The following is a 17,791-nucleotide window of genomic DNA, read 5'->3' as shown; positions in this document are numbered from 1 at the left end:
GTTTTTATTCTCCAACTATTGAAATAGGCCAATCGGCCTTTGGCTTTGCTAGAATCACAATGCAAGCTAATTCTACAGCCTTCTCAATGTGTGCTACATCATGTAGGCCTATGATGTCAATGACAATGGTGACTCGGTCCATACCATGACCTTGGCAAACCACGACAAACAAGCCAGACCAATAGTCTGAATACCTCAATCGTTATGCAATACAAATGACAATTCAACATCACAAGCTTACCTTATTGTACGATATCCAGCTTCTTGACTATCGTCAGTCACAAGCATACTATTGGGAAAATAACAATCCCTGTTGAAATGGCCAGAGCAGAGCACCGAGTGTTTCGTTGCCGAAAAGTTCTTCCTTTTAAATGCAACAAAACGCACCCACTGTGCCCGAATTCGTTCATCCTTGGGAAAACGGTGAATCATAATCCCTTTTCATTTGTCTGCAACATTGTTGCATCCACCAGCAACACAACGATCTGGCATTTTGTCCAAAGTGTCACGGTACAAATTGAAAGACAACACGAATAATGTATCATATGTAGGCCTATATTGCATGTATTGTGGCCGTGTACACAATCACCAAAAACAATGGCAGTCAGCCAGGTTATTATCGGGTCTCATCGTCGGGAACCGACCCGGTTTCACTGTCGCCCCTCAAGGACGACATCCAACTTTCGGGTTTTGTACCCCCTAAAGTCCTCTCTTCTTCTGCCTTAAAGGATGCGAAGAATGACGAGGCCCTGGCTAAGGAGACCCAGGCGGTGTTATCTTACGCCGACCTGACTCTGTGTGCCCATACCAGGTCTTTAGCCGCGGATGCCTCGGAGGAACAGCGCGTTCTCGCGATGTCCCTCCAGCAGTCCCTGCAGCATGCCAGTGATCTGACTGCTAAGCAGGCGGCTAACGGTGTGCTAAAACGCCGTGACCTGCTCATCGGGGGGTTGAGCACGGTCTGGTCCCAGTTTCTGGGGGGGGGGGGGGCATTAAGAACCGCTCGATTGAGTGGCCCTTTCTTGTTCCATGGCTCCCTGCCTGACACCATGGGTGCTCAGGCACAATCTGATCGTCTGATGGAGTCAGTCTCGACTCCTCAGGCCGCCCCCATCCGCGTTCCTATTCACAGGCCGCGGGCAGGGGACTACAGTTGGGGTCTCCACACCCCCGAGGTTCGTCGGCTCCTCGTGGGCCCTCGTCCTCGCGTGGCTCCTCCTCCTTTCGTCCCCAAGGGCAGGCAGAAGCTGCGACTCCCTCTCGCCGCTCCAATAAGTGCCACCGCTCCTCAGGCAGGGGCGGGAGCGGCGGGCAGCCCAAGCGTCCCTTCCAAGAGAAGGGTCGCGGGGGCAAGCGCAAGTGACTCTTTAGTCCTTCCTCCTGCGCATCCAGGTGGCGCCTCCACAGTTGGCGTCGTGGGTGGCAGACTGCGACACTTCGCAGACTTCTGGGACCGGTGGTGTCAAAAAGACTCCCCCATGCCAGATATGCTCCGACAGGGTGTCCAAGAAGCAGGCAGTCAGGCTGGTGGACAACCATTCCTCCCCGGGCTTTTACAGCCACGTCTTCTTAGTCCCCAAGAAGTCGGGGAAGTGGAGACTGGTCATCGACCTGAATCGGTTCCTCCGGGTCCCCAGCTTCAAGATGGAGACATCCAGGTCAGTAGCGGTCGCGGTGCAGCCAAACGATTGGGCTATCTCTCTGGACCTTCAGGACGCGTATTTACACATCCCGGTCCATCCAGAGTTTCAGCCCTTCCTTCGTTTCTTCTTCGAAGGAAAGGTTTATCAGTTTCAGGCCCTTCCTTTCGGCTTGGCCTCTGCTCCACTGATTTTCACAACAGTCGTCAAGGCGTTTGCCGCGCCTTTTCACGCCATGGGCTTAAAGCTCCATTGCTATCTCGACGACTGGCTGCTACGGCACCAGGCTCATCGCCGTCTGGGAAAGCAGGCAAAGTTTCTGCTCGTCACAACCAGACAGGCAGGGTGATTGTTAAATTGGGACAAATCCGAGCTGGACGCAGCTCAGGATTATGTCTTCGTGTTGGTGCGATTTCGCACACGAGAGGGCCTGATGTCCCCCCTCTGGACCGAATTCGCAAGATTCGGTCCTTGGTCGGGATTTTTCGCCGTCAGGACAGCGCCACAGCCCGACAGTTTCTGTCGCTGCTGGGGCTGCTCAATTCGGCAGCGGACCAGGTTCCTTTCGGCCGCCTGTATATGCGCCCACTCCAGCTCCTCCTGCTGTCGAGTTGGCGTCCATTCACGGACTCGACTCGACTCGACCAGCGGATATTTATCCCGGGGTCCCTCCTGGGGGAGGTGTGGAGTTTCTGGGGTTCGGAGACCGAGCTCCTCCGCGGCGTGCAGCTCAGCCCTCCGTCGCCCCAGATGTCCCTTTTCACGGATGCCTCCCTTTATGGTTGGGGTGCTCATTTGAATGAAAGGGACCTGACCACCAAGGGCACGTGGTCAGAGGAGGATGCGCGTCTTTCGATCAATATCCTCGAGATGCAGGCTGTCATCCTGGCCGTGAGGGCCTTCACGTCTCATCTGAGGGGTCACAGGGTTTCTCTTTTCTCCGACAATTCGACGGTGGTCGCTTATATTTGGAGACAGGGGGGGACGAGATCCGACACATTGTGCCGTCTCACTTGGGAGCTCCTGCAGCTTTGTCGCCGCTTGGATATCCAGCTCCTCCCCCGTCACATCCCCGGCAAGAGAAATATCTTGGCCGACGCCCTTTCCAGGTTCGACCGTCTGGTCCAGACAGAGTGGACCCTCCATCGCGAGGTGGTCTCTCGCCTGGGGGCCCTGTGGGATGCTCCGGTCGTGGACTTGTTTGCGACTCGGTTGAACAAGAGGTTCCCCCTGTACTACTCACCCCTTCTGGACGGGGAGGCCTTGGGAGTGGACAGGCTATCGGCCTCCTGGGACAGCCTCAATGCTTATGCATACCCCCCAACCCCTCTGTTGCTACTGGTACTCAACAAGGTGGCCAGTTCACGGGTCAGACTTTGTCTGATAGCACTGTGCTGGCCGAACCAGGCCTGGTTCCCGGTTCTGCTGGAGCTGCGGACGGATCACCCCCGCCGCCTGCCGGCGTGGGACCGTCTGCTTTATCACCCGATCAGCCGGGTCTATCATCAAGACCCTTCTTTTTACAGGCTTCACGCCTGGAGGCTGTCAGGTATTTCCTCCGAGAGAGAGGCTTTTCGGAAGACGTTATCCGTAAAGTCGCCCAACCTCAGAGACAGTCTACCCTTGATTCATACGATAGCAAGTGGGCTGTCTTTCGAGACTGGTGTCGGGAGCACGGAGTTTCTCTGGTCGCTCCCTCTCTTCCCAACTTCCTCGACATCTTGAATTTTCTATTCTCGGTCAGGAAATTTTCGGTTCAGGGAGTGAAAGGTTATCGCTCCGCCGTTTCGGTCACCTTAAAGCTGACTGAATCGTGGCAACCGTCTTGGGATGACGCTGTTTCATCGTTGCTTCGCAATATGTCTTTGGAGCGTCCTCGCTCCATTCAGCTCTCCCCCAAGTGGGACCTCTCGGTGGTCTTAAGGGCTCTCATGAAATTTCCATTTGAACTCATGCATCAGGCAGATTTTAAACATCTGACCTTTAAGACCGTTTTCCTGGTGGCTATGGCCACGGCACAGCGGCGGTCTGAGCTCCATGCTTTAGCCAGTGATAAATTGGCTTTCACTTAGAGGGGCGCGGTCCTAGAATTTGTCCCAGGCTTTTTGGCTAAAAACCAGGCGCCGTACACCTCCAGGCGCCCGGTTTTTATCTCCTCATTATCCGCTACGGTCTCTAGAGACCTCCCGGACAGAACTCTCTGTCCTGTTCGGGCATTGAAGTTCTATTCTAATAAGACTAAGGAGCCTGCTGTTCGCCTAGGCAGGAAGCGCCTCTTTTTGTCTTATAGAGAGGGGTTTACTGGAGAGATAGCTGCAGCCACGGTCGCCAGATGGTTGGTGGCCACCATCCGGATTGCCTATTCTATGACACTCGTTTCTCCAGAGTTTCGTCGCCTAGGCGCCATTACGGCCCACGAGATTCGGGCCATTTCTACTTCGTGGGCCGAGTATAAGGGAGTGGCGCTGAACGAGGTTTTAGATGCGGCTACGTGGAGTTCTCACTCTACATTCTCCCAGTATTATATGCGCGATTGTTCCAGGTTAACAGACGGTATGCTGTCTCTTGGTCCAATTGTCACCGCTCAGCGCGTGGTCTAGGTGTTTCCCTGCCTAGACCACTCGTCAATTTTCTCTCCTGCTGGCTGTCTTGTCCTCCCTCCTTTTTTAAGCGGGGGGGGGGGGGGTTGTTCTATAGACTGTCGCCGGGTCTTCGGGCCTGCGCGTTCGCCCCGTCCAGGTGTCCTAGGGTTCAGCCGCCTAGGACTTTTGAGGGATGGGTTTTCCCAGTTATGCTTCCCTTTGTTGTCAAAGGGCCTGTTGACCTTTAGCCCGGGTCTCCCCCAAGCATTCTTTCTCTGTGTCCCCTGGTCTCACCCGTTGGGTTCTGCTGCGCAGCTTGGAGACAGATCACTTCACTACATGGTAAGTCACCGTTTACCCTCCTTCCTTTGGTTGTTGGTATTCGATGCAAAAGTCTGACCTGGGTAGAGTATGAACGACATAAAATTTCCATTTCCTGTGGAAATGTCATTTTATTAGTTCATACCTACCCAGGTCAGACTACCCGCCCTGCCTGTCCCCACAGCAACGGGACTTACTCGGTGCGCTCGAGTAATAAGTACTAGTGATGGCGGCTCACATGAGGCAGAGGCTGTATAGGGGCGCCGCCTAGGTGTAGCTAAGCGAACTAGCTAAGAGATTTCTATTATAAATAGATTATTTCTTCCTCGGGTGTGTCTGAATGGAGTACACATGCAAAAGTCTGACCTGGGTAGGTATGAACTAATAAAATGACATTTCCACAGGAAATGGAAATTTTCTCAACTGATACTCCTAAAGAATGGACTTCAATTTTTGCTGTGAAGCGCACATTTTATCGTGGAAAAAGTTACACACCTGTTACTAGAACTCAATTTCCATTAAGATCAAAAACAGCAAAAGGATACTCTCTATCAAAAGTAGTTGTCGACATGACTTAACTTAGAAAAAAATAAACCATGTCCATTATGTTGCATTAAGTAGAGTCACTAGTATAAGTGGTTTGTACATTTTGAATTTGCAAGAAGACAAAATTGTTACTGATCCAAATCGTGTATAAAACTGAATTATACTCTTCCATCATCACTTGGAGAACACTATCTGAAAGTTATCTTTCACAATACAAGGCCTTTGAATCTTCATTTGAATGATATACTTGCTGATTACCATATGATGAGTGGAGACATACTTCTTATAGCAGAATCGCGTCTCATTCCCACTGACAGCAATGATACCTTTGACATCCCAAATTATAAACTATTCAGAAATGATCAACTTAATAGCACAAACACTAGTCTTAGTACTGCAAGGAGACCACCACATGGTTTACCTATGTATGTATTGTCATCTCTTGCCGAGTTCTGCACTGTTCAACATGTATCAACTGCTAACTTTGAAGCCTCCTGCATTTCTCTGTCAAAATCCATGCTCTTCCTCCAAATCATTTGTCTGTACAAGGAGCCTTCATGTTCATTTACAGAATTGTGTGCAAAGCTTCAAACAATTGCATCAGAAATAAACCTTACGAAACCTCTACTTGTGGTTGGTGATTTCAACTTCGACATTTCAAATGGCAAAAACGAATTTGCAAAGGGTTTCTAATATTTTGGGATGTGAACAATTTATCAACGAAGTTACAACTGAATATGATTCACAAATTGACATGGTCTTTTACACTCGAACCAATCTTATAACATCAACAATAGAATCAACATGGACAGACCATAAAATAATACTAATAGCTCATCCAAATAGTGTATACTAATATAATAATCAGAAACAAATACATTGTAGTTCAGAAGAGGAAGGTGGAGGGGGAGGATGGGGATAAGGTGGACTAAATTGGGATGGGTCATGATCACTCCTGTCCACAGGGCAGGGTACTGTAGCTGTACAGACGGCGGCTTTGTTTCACATTTGCCTTGCTCAACTTGAGCCATTTAGGTCAGGCCGATAACTTATTTGTTGCCCTAAAAATGCACTGGCATGGGTTTCGTCTTATCTTGATAGAAGATCACAAGAGGTATGCATTGACGGCAAATTGTCAAGACCTAGTCCTATCAAGTTCGGTGTTCCCCAGGGTTCTATACTGGGACCAGTACTTTTTACTGTCTACACTACCCCAGTTGGTGGAATCATCCGTAAGCATGCCATTATGTACCACTTATATGCTGATGACAGTCAATTGTATGTGGCCTTCACTATAACTGAGATTAGTACCACCTGCTCCAAGATCTCTAATGCTGTCCACGATTTAAATCTCTGGTTGGTTGGCAACTTTCTTAGCTGTAATGGCGACAAGACCGAGATTCTGCTAATCTGTTCCCGCAGGTTCAGCAGCACTATTAATCTCCCCGCCATCCGTATCATTGATGCAAATGTATATTCTTCTGTTTCTGCAAGAGACTTGGGTGTGATCTTGGACCGTGATTTCAATTTCAAAGAACACATTAACACCTGTGTAAGGGCCACCAATTTTCACATTCGTAACATCGGGAAAATCAGAAAATATCTAACTCCAAATACCACCAGGTTATATGTCCAGGCTCTTGTGATATCTTGCCTGGATTTCTGTAATTCCCTTTTCCTTGGTTGTCCCAATTCAACAATTATACCCCTACAGAAGGTACAAAATTCTGCCGCTCGCCTAATTACCAAGACCAAGAAACGATCTTCCATTTCCCCAGTACTCAGGTCTCTACATTGGCTTCCTGTGCAACAGCGCATCAAGTACAAGGTTCTCCTTCTTACTTACAAGTGTCTTCACCAACTTGCTCCCCAATACCTTTCAGAACTTCTCTCCGTTCATACCGTTTCTCGAACTCTGCGCTCTTCATCGGCCGTTCTTCTGTCTATGCCAAAGACCAATGTCATGTCAGTCGGTGGTAGAGCATTTTCAATTGGAGCCCCTCAGCTGTGGAACAAACTTCCTTCAACTGTTAGGAACTGCAGCTCTCTGTTATCTTTCAAGGGACAACTCAAACATTTGCTTTTTAAAGAGGCCTATCAAGCGCTTTGAGCGGCCAGTTAATGGTTGGATACTGTGCTATATAAGACTTGTATTATTATTATTATTATAATGGACTCTCAGAAACATGTCCTGTACAACACCATAGCCAGGAATGTGACTTAGACAAACAATTTAATTGGCTGGTGATAAAAAAAGTGCATTCTGACTTCTAAACTCGGTCAACTGTCAAGTTGGTGACAAATATTAGTCACCTTCTCAATCTCAGTCACTGCGAATCCAAGCCGTCTTTGTAATTCTCACAACCTAAATATTGGGCCTCTATCAATAACCTACAAATGTATAAATACTATAACAGATCCATAATATGTTAGGAGAACCGGGAAAGAAAAAGGTGGAACAAAATGAAATCATTGAAACAATACTCCTTATCCTCCATCCACTAATTGTAGAAAGTCCATTTCAATATGTACCATATCCAAAATCCAACCTTGCATGATAAACATTACAAATGCAAAATTATCCAGTACCAGAGATTTCCACCGCCTGCAGCTAAAACAAGATTACTACTGGAGCTGCAACTTTAACAATGTGGGCAATAAAAGAGACGAGGGGGGGATAAAATATGACAAAATTCATTTAAACACTTGGACATTTAATTTTTATGGATACAAGGCTATTGGACATCAATTCATAACCTGGCAATATCAGATTTCAAAAGGATCTACTACGAAAACAATATCATTTCATTCTTATGACTCATGGACATCAATACGAAACATGTGCTAGGATTCAAACGGATTACAGGATTATTGGTGCAAGACTTTTGCAGCATTTCAGACATTGATTGCAGAGGAATCTTGAAACAACACTTGACTGACACAGGATTACCCAGTAGTGCAAAAATCATGTAATTATTTTATGATCCCTTTCATCAATCACAAAAAAAACAAATATTACAAGCCTGTCTTGCAATATTGGCAATCCATCATATCAAATAATGCTACATTTTCCTCCTTTCATTTCAGAATACACATTTACATTCCCCCTACTCTTTAATGCAACTGAGCCCTGATCTGAAATTATTTAAAACTATAGTACTGGTATGTAAATGCATAACTTTTCCACTGTTAAAATACTTCATGAAGCAATAATTGTTACCAATGGACAGATTTAAACACCCAGTAAAACTCCTAGCACTCCGATTGTCACACTTTACCTCCTCAAAGTATCTTATTCTTAACATATTTCAACTATACAAACTCTTAACTATGGCTACAATTGGCACAAACCAACTTCTAATGCTTGGTGAGACTATCCTTTTATACATGTTATATTATGCAATCTCATGAAATTACAGAACTCCACTCCAACTGAATGAGGTTGCATTAATGCAAAGTAGGAGAGAGCAGACAAATCCATCTTGGATGTTGACATCGAACTCAACTGTTGAACTCAACACCAAGCCCTTGTCCTACAAACCCAAAAAACCGCCAACCTCCAAAGAAGATGAACCCAAACTAGTCACAGTACTAGGTGTAAAAGATTTGTTTGAAGTCCAGAAGGTGAGTTAATGTCAATGATACCCCACTTCAGCAACTCACAACCGTCCTATCGCCTAATTTGATCGCCTGCGTAACACATATCTCCTTTAAAGAAACCTACATGCTGCTATCAACTGCTTCTTTGTCCTGTACCTACCTCATATACTATGGTGATGTCCTTTGTACCATTCGTCCATTACACATCAATACTTCACTGACTAGTTCTCAATCTGATTTTCCCCTCTGTTCCAGATAAATGTCACTGCAAAAATCATTTCAGTCTCAAATGATATTGAACTGAAAGAACTGTACCAGTGTGCCGTACAACTGCAAGAAATTCTGATCGGCGACGACTCCGGCACAATTAAACTTGCCCTATGGGGAGACCTTGTCGGCAAGGTTAAACAAGATGATGTGTGCACTTTTACACATGTCAAAACAAGAGGCTACTCCATAAGGACCCTGACAACGACACCGGCTACCACTGTCACTTCATCAACAGCCTCATTCGATGTTGCTTCCCAATCTCCCAAGCCGACCGCCACTACTATTGAAAATTGTACCATAGAGCAGATCAGTATTGTGAGTTGGAAAATCTGCAAAAATTGTAAGATAACGCTGAACAACGATGATTTGTTACTGCCTTCATTCAAGTGTTCCAAATGTCAAATGAGGCAACGCAGCTCTGCTGCTGTTAACAGCATTAAAGTGAAAATTGACATCCTCTCAGACAGCGAAATGTATAAGCTGACTGCCTATCAAGACACCTTTCTTCCATTACTTAAAGCTGAAGGCTTCACTTTCAGTAACAGGAGCACTTCTGATGAAATGGAATAATTTGTCTTGAGCATTGATCAAATTTCTTCGATCTCATTCAATGATCAACAAGTTGTTACAAAAATGTATATTTAGCTGCATTGCAGATACAATCGATCAGAAGCTCGTAGGCATCTTTGTGGCATGGTTGCTGGAGACCTTGTTTGTGCCGAGTAAGTACTTCGTGAATTTATTATTGATTTGTTTTGTACAAGAAAAGAATCACATAATTGTAGGAGATTAGTTGAGTTTAACCCTGAGAGATTGGGTTAGTTCGGGTTTTACTAAGGATGCTGTTTTCTGTCTTTTTATCATACGTTTGTATGTTTTCCTTTTGAATCTGTAATTGGATAACAACACTGGATTATATGGGTCCTTTCTTAGTTCAGTTCCTAGTTTTTTAAGTTCCATTAATCATTGGCTGCATCATAAGAGATGAAACTGCACTTGAGTAATTAGTTGAGTCCTTTTCTCTCCAAACATACTTCAGGTTTTGAAGTTTCTGGAGGAACAGCCCTGGCTTTCCTGATGTTTACGATTGTTGATCTAACGTGAAACAATAATAAGTGTTCTGACGCTAAAAAATAATCAATCGCACTTGGAGCACCATGATGACGGAAACGTGTATTGTTACCAATAACGTTCAGTTATTTATCAAAACAAGGCAGAAACCTTACTATTTATGTTCACACTGCCTGTAATTGTAAACATTCATTTGTACGTATCAAAATATCATGCTTTTTACGTGTCTGTGTTTTATATAAGGCAACTCATAAAAAAGGTTATCCAAAACTAACCAGCTACTACTTTCACAAGCAACCATAATTTAAACCAAAACCTTCTTCCTAAATATGGCAAATTTAATCTCGGATTACCTTTTTATTGACTCGCCTTGTATCTATTCTATTCCATAGCACCATCTTTTTCAGGGATTCCCGTGTATTTTTTTTACTTTTACAATATATTCATGAATATATCTGATTCCCATGTGATTTTCTTAATTTCAATCAACCTTTTTAAGTAAATTCCAATCACCTGCTGGGCAGTCAATCTTGAAGAATAAAGTTTATTTTGTTTACCAACTCTTTGTTGTTGTATTTTCTTCAGTGCAACTAACACCATCCCAAACATTTGACTGCATCAACATACTAGCCCTCCCTCCTGTTCACCAGTTCAGTTGAGCGCCAGGCCCTTGGGACCTTTGTTAGAAATTTGGCAAGCGGCCATCTTGGAAACCATTTTTAGCTGTTTGGTTATGGCATATTGATATAAACTTCCTCAGAAAAGAAAACTGCACTACCACACCACTTCCCCTGAGATTGCAAAATTGACATCAAGGACCACAAATGTTCTCCCCATATCCACTGCAAATGACATGCATTAACATTACCCGAAGTGAGCACGTGGTCCCTGGACCATTTCAAACATCATTACTACGAACGACGCTTAAATCTCTGTAACCATAACAGTAACCATATTCCTGTTATTGGCCACTGTTATAGGCTCCTGGCCATTTCATTTTGGGACTTTCGTAGGATACCATTTACTGTTACGGGACACAGTTTTTCTTCATGTTTTGACTTTTGCGCACAGTCGGTAAATGTAAAGGAAAGTTTGGAAGGCATACATTTTGGTTTAAAACAGGCCATTCTGATCTTAAATTAGTCATGGCCAAATTATAGATCGAAGATAAGCGTAAACGTAACAGTTTAACACTTTTCATGTGCATCAAGTTTTGGGCCTCTTGTGAGTTTTTGAAAACCTCAAAAACAAGATTGTATATTTTGAATGCTTTCTGGGATGAAATAAAAGTGTTCGAATTTGAACAGTGCGCCAGCAACATCCCCCCCCCCCCCCATCTTAGCAGGACCAACATGCATCATGACATCACGGGGATTGAGAACTGCGTAACTATATCCTGATCTTGATCCTGGAACCACAATCCATCTTATTCTGTTTCTCAATGCAGTGACCTAATTTTTAATCTGATCACATTTTATATTCTGATTTACAGTTGGCAGGTTGTAGCATCCATTGGAAAATGTCGTGCTGGAGCAGGAGTTGCTATGTGTATGTGTCCTGTACATAATCTGAGCATTACTGTCATGAAGAACATTCAAACTTGTGTATGATGCCAGGAGAGTCTCTTTCACGTGGAAGGAGAGGTCACAAGTCAAGAGGAAGATGGCCGATATCTGTGAACACTGACGACAGGAATATGCAGAATTTCTCCCTTGATATGTGAATACAGCTGTGTGATATTTAACCCTTTGAGTGTCAAATGAAGTCGATCTATATTTGAGACATTACATTATAAAATTTGTGTGGGGCACCTTTCCACCGAACAAATCGTGCTCAAGGCGCTGCCCCCTCAAAGTGTCTCACGTACAGCCAGGTCTTTAACTGACATTTGAATTTAAGGACATCTGAAGCATCCTGAATATGAGATGGGAGTTGATTCCAAAGAGATGGAGCGCAGGCAGAGAAAACCCTGTCGCCAAACGAGGTCCTAGTTCGTTTTGGCAGCGACTTGACAGAGGATACTGATGACCTCGTGTGGTGAGTGGCATCTGCAAGTGGGAGACTTAAGTAGCCAGGGGCTAGTCCACGAAGCACCTTGAAACAATGGAGCAGCACCTTGAACACGATCCGGGACTTAATTGGCAGCCAGTGTCTAAGGTATAGAAATTTGAAGGAACTCGGCAGTCAGTTGATTTTAGTAGATCGACACCCCACTGCAGCGTACTGGTAGGCAGCAGAGCGGTAGATGCAGTAAAGCATTCAATATTTGTCTCACCTGTCTTAAGGACAGGGGAGCTATAGCGATAGTGTGTCGTCTGTCGTCGTCGTCGTCCATCGTCTGTTAAACAATGGTGACACATTTCTTAACCGCTGGACCTAGAAACATTAAACTTTAGTGTGTGGGTCTCTTGGGGCAACAGTAACTTGTATACCGAAATTCGGTGCTTTTTGATTATTGTTCTGGCATGTAGGGGGCGCTTTGTGAAAACCTTCTTTTGGCCATAACTACTGAACGCTGCTAGCTAGTTTGACAAAACCTTTATCGTGCGTTCATCTGGTGATAGTGCATCACATATAGTATTGGTTTTTGATTTGACGCATTGTTAGATAATGACAAATTACGTTTACTTTTGTATCCAAATTTAAATAAAATTTGATAAAAGGTTAAATTACTGTATGTGTTGGTTGTTATTCCGATTCCTCTTGTGTCAAGATCATGGACAATATGTCCTTGCCCCAATACCCTAGTTGTTGCCGTGTCTGCCTAACCTTAACCCACCTAAGCCTACTTTTCAAGGTCACAAAATAGCGTATGTTGGCTGGTGTCTACATGTCTACAGGGAAGATCAGTGGCGCAGTGGTTAGAGCACCGGGCTCATAATCAGGAGGTCGTGGGTTCGATTCTCGGAAGGGTCACTGCTGTTTCGTCTTTGTGTCTTTGAGCAAGGCACTTAACCCTACTTGCTTCTCTCCACTCAGGAGTAAATTGGTACCTAGCTGGCAGAGATGGCAAACTATGAATGTTAGTCCTGAGCGCTGTATAGCTGCAGCTCGGACCTGTAATACTCCCAGAGTGTAGAGATTGAACCAAGAATGTACATGCCAATAGCTAGGGGTAATAATGTGAAGCGCTTTGAGCGACTGAAACCAGTTGGATTAAGCGCTATATAAGTCTCATTAGTATTATTATTATTATTATTATTATTATTATGTGAGCACAACGGCCCTGGCCGTTTCATTAACATATACGGTGCTGCAGTCTTTGAATACAATTTTTACAATATGGAACTGAAGCCAAAGTCATGACAAAGCGTTTGGTAGCTTTCCTCAGGGGCTCTGCCTATTTTGAGATGTCTTCTGCTTGATTGAAAAAGGGTAAAACTGAGCATGTGTGAGGTGGGTTTTGGGGATAGTATGTAGTAATTTATCTCCTATAAGGCCTATGAATGAGCCTGGATGTGTCACAAGACAATAACTAGGGTAGGGATACCGTTGATTTACTGGGGAAAACTGGTGTAATATGTAGTCATGTTTCTAGTTTTTTAGCAACTGTTTTCTTTTTCTATTATTATCTCCGCTCGGTAATGCACTATTCAAAAAATAGACTATTCAAACTTAGCGCCCGAAACTCATGCATGCACAATAGTTTGTTCTAGAAGCAGTGCTATTTTTAGCACTCTATACAAAACAGGAAATCTCCAATTACCGTGTTTTGCGTACAGCATCTTGAATTCTTTCTGATTTATGTCATGAAAACAGCATGAAATTCAACCGGATTTGGTTGAGTAACGAGGTACATTTGGGTCTTTCATTGGAAAGATTCATAAAGGAGTCTGTCCAGTAAGTTATGATAATAAGGGCCGCATTGAATTGAAACCTATGTGTATAGAAACTACTGATTCACACCTTCACAATTGTATCAGCAACTCAAAACTGAAAATTTGCTCCTTACTGGCCTTTTTGCATGGTGGGTCACATAATTGTAATTATGTGGCCAACGATTTCTAATGACATGAATGCGTCATTGAAGAGGTAAGGTTTGCGGTAACGACGTCACAACTTCACGCCTATGACGAAAGCCAAGTTTGGGTGAATTCCAACATAATGATGCAACACAAGAAAGCAATGAATATGACATGAAGTTGTGAAGGGTTACGATTATTGCATCGCAGATTGCATCCTAGCTCGTGCATAATTCTTTCAAACTTTTTTGCACAGGTTTTGTTTAAAACGGTACTTTAAATGAGATTTTAACTGGCGGAGACTTAATTCCAAAGCAAAAACATTTCTCGAGGACACTATCCATGATTTTGAAGAAGTTCGCAATGCACTTTTTGTGACAATTTTTGAAGGTTTCATCGCGCGCTGCGGAATCAGTGCATTTTGGGTGTATGATAAATTCAGTTTTGTTAGGAAAAATCACTTGAAATTGGGTCTATGAATATGTTAATTAGGTCATATGGTCTAATTTGCATACTTTTCCTATTACTATTAGGAATTAAAGTTTAGTTAATTGGTTATAAGTTACAACCAATTCATTGTCTTTACCTCCTCTGGCTATGGAGCATCAGGCTTGAGAAAAAAACTCCAAAAATCCATTAATTTTGCTCAGTAGAGAACTGGCACAAACCTGCTGTAACAAAAGGGTACAGACTAGATGTGTGTCTTTGATGTCACGACTTGCCAGGAATCCTGGTAAAAGCTCCTGTTTTAGCTCACCTGTGGGGAGTTTATACAATGGGTGATATGAATAAAGACTAGTAAATGCTTTTACTTCAGTTTTGTACAGAAAGGCCTAGTGTAAATGTACATGGGGTTTTCAGTAAAAGCAATTGCTAGTCTTTATTCATATCACCCATTATGTTATGTTGTCCGTTGTTCATTGTGTCACATCCATATGTTAGGGGAGCACATTTTGTAACCGCTGAAGCTATATGGTTTAAACTTGGCATGATGATAGCTAAATACAACATACCAAGACAAATTCTCATATTTGTGATTCGACTGACTTTTTGGACTCCAGGCGGCCATCTTAAAAACACGGGTTTTTCGGCCAAATTGAAGCTAATCGTTTTGGCTGGTGCGACGCCATTTTTATGCTTGGTGTATGCATTTAGGATACTGTAAACCGGGGAATATTCATGGCAATTTTCTCTAGCAAATTTTTTAAAGGTAGACTTTTTGCGGCAATGAATTTTCGCAATCGCTGATAACTGTTCGTGGTTGTTTACTATTGACAGCCATTACTCTTCAGTATAAGATCAGTGTTCTTTCAGAAAGAGTCGCCAATGTATGAACATAACTGGTTCATGTTATAAGTAGCAATTTTTCAATAAGACAGACACTCCCAGAGCATCCCAGAAATCTTCATTTTCAATGATATTTCAGGTATTTTTAGAGCGTAATCTACTCGCATGCAATGTTCCTGCTATCGTTGCTTCTGGTGAGGACTGTAAGGGAAAGTGTAGTTGAAGTGTGTCAGTTTCTACAGACCATCTTCTGCATACAATACAGTGATATTTTTCTCCTCCTATGGTGTCTCACTTTCCAAGGTGCCCACATAGAAGGGGCTGTCGCTTGCATGTACAGTGCTATTAGTGGTTCGCAGCTTTCTCCTTTTGCAGCGTTCTAATTTAATAATCACTATTTATCGTGAAAAATACGAAATCAAAACACCCGCCAACATTTCCCAGTTTACAGTACATCACATACATGTATCACACGTTTATTTCAACTGCTTTTTAAGGTCAAAGTTTCACTGTTTGGTGGTACTTTTTAGCTCGCCTCTTAGCAGAGGTGAGCTTATCCCATACCGTGGCGTCCGTCGTCCGTCGTCGTCGTCCGTCGTCGTCGTCCGTCGTCGTCGTCCGTCGTCCGTTAGCAGGGCACGTTTCGTAACTGTTAGAGCTATTGAGTTGAAACTTGGTACACATGTACCCTTATGTAATGACACCTTGGAGACTAAGTTTCGGTTCGATTCGTTTCATGGTTTGGCCACCAGGGGGCCAAACGTTAAAAGTGAAAATATGCAATATCTCCCTTAATAGTAGTTGGGAAATTTTGAAAAAAATATGGTAGGTACTTCTAGCAAAGGTGCATCATTTATCCTCCGGGTTTTTGATTTGACCTCCTTTTCAAGGTCCGAAACTAATGATCGGATTGCAACCAAATTTGATCTGGATGTATATCTATGTACTCTCTACTAAATCCTTGATTTTTTATCAAATGTGATAGCCAATATGGGTGCCAGGCGGGCATCTTGAAAAATTCTTAGTTTGGCCACCCGGGGGCCAAATTTAATGTCCAAAGTTAAAATGTTTGATTGCTCGTTTAATAGTGGTCTGAATTTTATAAAATTTTTATGGTAGGTACTCCTAGCAAGGATACATCACATATCATACGGGTTTTTGATTTGACCTACTTTTTAAGGTCACAGAGGTCAAATGGTGTAAATTGGCCGTTAGGATGTAACGATGGCACGTTTCTAAACTGCAATGACTATTGATCCCAAATTTGGTACACATTTACCCCTTAGTCAGGTGATCTCAGGGACCGAAGTTTGGCCCAATATGATTCACCACTTGACCACCAGGGGACAAAATCCAAAAACCTTAAAAATGTGATTATTCCTTAACTTCTTGCCCGATTGCCACAAATTTGATTTCATGGGTACATCTAACCGCCATACAGTATATGTCACACAGGTTTTTAATTTGACCTTCTTGTCAAGGTCACAGAGGTCAAATGGCGTAAATTGGCCGTCAGGCCGTAACTATGGCACGTTTCTTAACTGCAATGACTATTGATCACAAATTAAGTACACATGTACCCCTTGGTCAGGTGATCTCAGGTACTGAAGTTTGGTGCGATCTGATTTGCCGTTTGGCCTCCAGGGAGGGGGCCAAATCCTAAATTCTTCAAAATGCCATTATTCTTAGTAATTACTTGCCCGATTGGCACCAATTTTATATCATAGGTACATCTAATTCTAACAACCATTCAATGTGTCACCCGGGTCTTCTTTGATTTGACCTACTTTTCAAGGTCACAGAGGTCGAATGTACTGTAAATTGGCCAATTTGGGGAAATCGTAATTGCTTGGACCTACATCAAACCTAACACTACATTACACAATACCATGATATTTATCCATCTTTCCTCCACATGAGGTGAGCACAATGGCCCTGGCCATTTCATTTATGTTGTTTGTTAGGGTGGTTTGAAATTAATGAGGTGATCAATCCAAGTGCTCGCGCAAATTTGGCTGGATCGAACTTCAAATATTGCTGGCCATAATTACACTGCTTGTGTTTTTCCGCGATGTAATCCTGAGGTCGTTGGTTGGTATTAGGGCGTTATTATGCCCTATACTGCTTTCAGTATGGACTGTACTATAATCCTATCTCTCAAAATCAACAATAAATAGAATGTTAACTAAGCTGCTTATTCCTCCTTCTACTTCTTCTACTTCTACATTATACTGGCTTGGGCTATCAAGCATGTTTGCCAGGGGACCCAGTGTGTGGCGGTAATCCTTCAGACCCTCATCAATGAAAACGAAATTTAACAACTTGAACTAAAATTTAACTTGAAAATTGAACGTATAAACTGAACGTATTTAAATTGTCCGCGATGGTATTCATCTAGTACACAGCCTGGCATAGCTCAGGTATTGTTGGGCTGCCCAAGCTTGGACGATTTTATCATATACCCTAAATGCACTTATCTGTCAGTCATGCTATGAAAAACATCAACATTTGC

The 17,791-nt window shown here is 43.5% G+C and overlaps 2 protein-coding genes across 4 annotated transcripts in view; one reads left to right on the top strand and one right to left on the bottom strand.

The window, feature by feature from the left end:
• Positions 1-13,156, top strand: part of LOC135494137 (kelch-like protein 8) — a 322,348-nt gene extending 309,192 nt beyond the window's left edge. For all 3 annotated transcript variants that reach the window (XM_064781936.1, XM_064781935.1, XM_064781934.1), the window contains exon 8: positions 11,523-13,156. In XM_064781936.1, coding sequence (XP_064638006.1) covers positions 11,523-11,640 — 118 coding nt within the window. In that variant the 3' untranslated portion in view covers positions 11,641-13,156. The remainder of the gene's footprint in view (positions 1-11,522) is intronic.
• Positions 8,886-17,791, bottom strand: part of LOC135494139 (uncharacterized) — a 231,908-nt gene continuing 223,002 nt past the window's right edge. Inside the window, exon 10 of the mRNA XM_064781942.1 lies at positions 8,886-8,954. Within this exon, the coding sequence (XP_064638012.1) occupies positions 8,952-8,954 (3 nt within the window). The 3' untranslated portion in view covers positions 8,886-8,951. The remainder of the gene's footprint in view (positions 8,955-17,791) is intronic.

Source organism: Lineus longissimus, chromosome 9 (genome assembly GCF_910592395.1).
Source record: "Lineus longissimus chromosome 9, tnLinLong1.2, whole genome shotgun sequence".
Classification (NCBI taxonomy): domain Eukaryota; kingdom Metazoa; phylum Nemertea; class Pilidiophora; order Heteronemertea; family Lineidae; genus Lineus; species Lineus longissimus.
Note: the sequence above shows the minus strand (reverse complement) of the source record. Positions and strands in the feature narration are given on the sequence as shown.